At 46.7% G+C, this 1183-nt stretch overlaps 1 protein-coding gene across 1 annotated transcript; it reads right to left on the bottom strand.

Moving 5' to 3' along the window:
• Positions 1–295: 295 nt before the first annotated feature.
• On the bottom strand, positions 296–1183 carry LOC113904750 (olfactory receptor 51F2-like). The gene has a single exon (XM_027561845.1). The coding sequence runs from the start codon at positions 1181–1183 to the stop codon at positions 302–304; it is 882 nt and encodes a 293-aa protein (XP_027417646.1). The 3' UTR covers positions 296–301.

Raw genomic sequence — 1183 nt, 5'->3', positions numbered from 1 at the left:
AGCTCAGCTGGTAAAGAATCCACCTGCAATGCAGGACACCCCAGTTCGATTCCTGGATCAGGAAGATCCCCTTGAGAAGGCAATGACTACCCACTCCAGTATTCTGGCCTGGAGAATTCCATGGACAGAGGAGCCTTTCAGGCTACAGTGCATGGGATCACAAACAGTCGGACACGACTGAGTGACTTTCATGTCTTTTGATGCCCAGGACTAGAAAAAAATTGAGAAACACATCTACTTCTTTGTTGCGGTGGTATGGAGAACTTTTAGCACAGCTCTACGTATCTGTTTGGTCTTCACACTAAATGATGGGGTTCATTACAGGGGGGATCAACAGGTAGGCATTTGCAATTAGAGTATGTACATATGGTGGGGCCCATTTCCCAAATCTGTGAACAAAAGACAGGCTGATCAATGGAATATAGAATACAGCAACAGCACCAAGATGAGACATGCATGTGCTGAAGGCTTTCTTCCTCTCTTCTGAGGATGCTATGCTGAAGACAGTCTTGATAATCAAAAGATAAGAGAGGATAATGAAGGTCGAGTCCACCCCAGCAGTGGTGATCAGGGCTGTCAGACCAACGGCACTATTGATCCTGGTGTCTGTGCATGAGAGCTTCATCACATCAGGGTGGAAGCAGTAGGAGTGATGGAGCACGTGGCTGTGGCAATAGGACAAGCGCTTAAGAAGCACCACCATAGGAGTCAGTGTTAGGGTACCCCTGGTGACGATGGCTACTCTAATCTCTGCTATTTTAAAATCAGTTAAGATGCTGGCATATCTAAGAGGATTGGAGATAGCCACAAATCGATCAAAGGCCATGGCCAACAACACTGAAGATTCCATGACAGTGAAAAGTTGAATGAAAAACATCTGTGACAAGCAGGCATTAAAGCTGATCTCCCTGGCATTGAACCAGAAGATACCCAGCATGGTGACCAGAGTGGATATTGACAAGCCAAGGTCAGTGGTGGACAGCATGGAGAGGAAATAATACATGGGCTCGTGGAGGCTTGGCTGAGTGATGATGGCAAAGAGAACCAGGCTGTTTCCTGAGAGAGCAGTTGCACAGAGAAAGCAGAAGGGAATGGAGATCCAGGTGTGGAAGGCTTCCAGCCCAGGAACACCAGTCAGAAAGAAAACGACAAAAGAGGATGTGGTATTTTTGAAAGCTGACAT

Source organism: Bos indicus x Bos taurus, chromosome 15 (genome assembly GCF_003369695.1).
Source record: "Bos indicus x Bos taurus breed Angus x Brahman F1 hybrid chromosome 15, Bos_hybrid_MaternalHap_v2.0, whole genome shotgun sequence".
Taxonomy (NCBI): Eukaryota; Metazoa; Chordata; class Mammalia; order Artiodactyla; family Bovidae; genus Bos; species Bos indicus x Bos taurus.
This window is presented reverse-complemented; position numbering and strand designations above follow the sequence as displayed.

Coding starts and splice junctions, on each gene's coding strand:
- LOC113904750 (XM_027561845.1), bottom strand. CDS start 1,183: ATGTCAGCTTTCAAAAATACCACATCCTCTTTTGTCGTTTTCTTTCTG.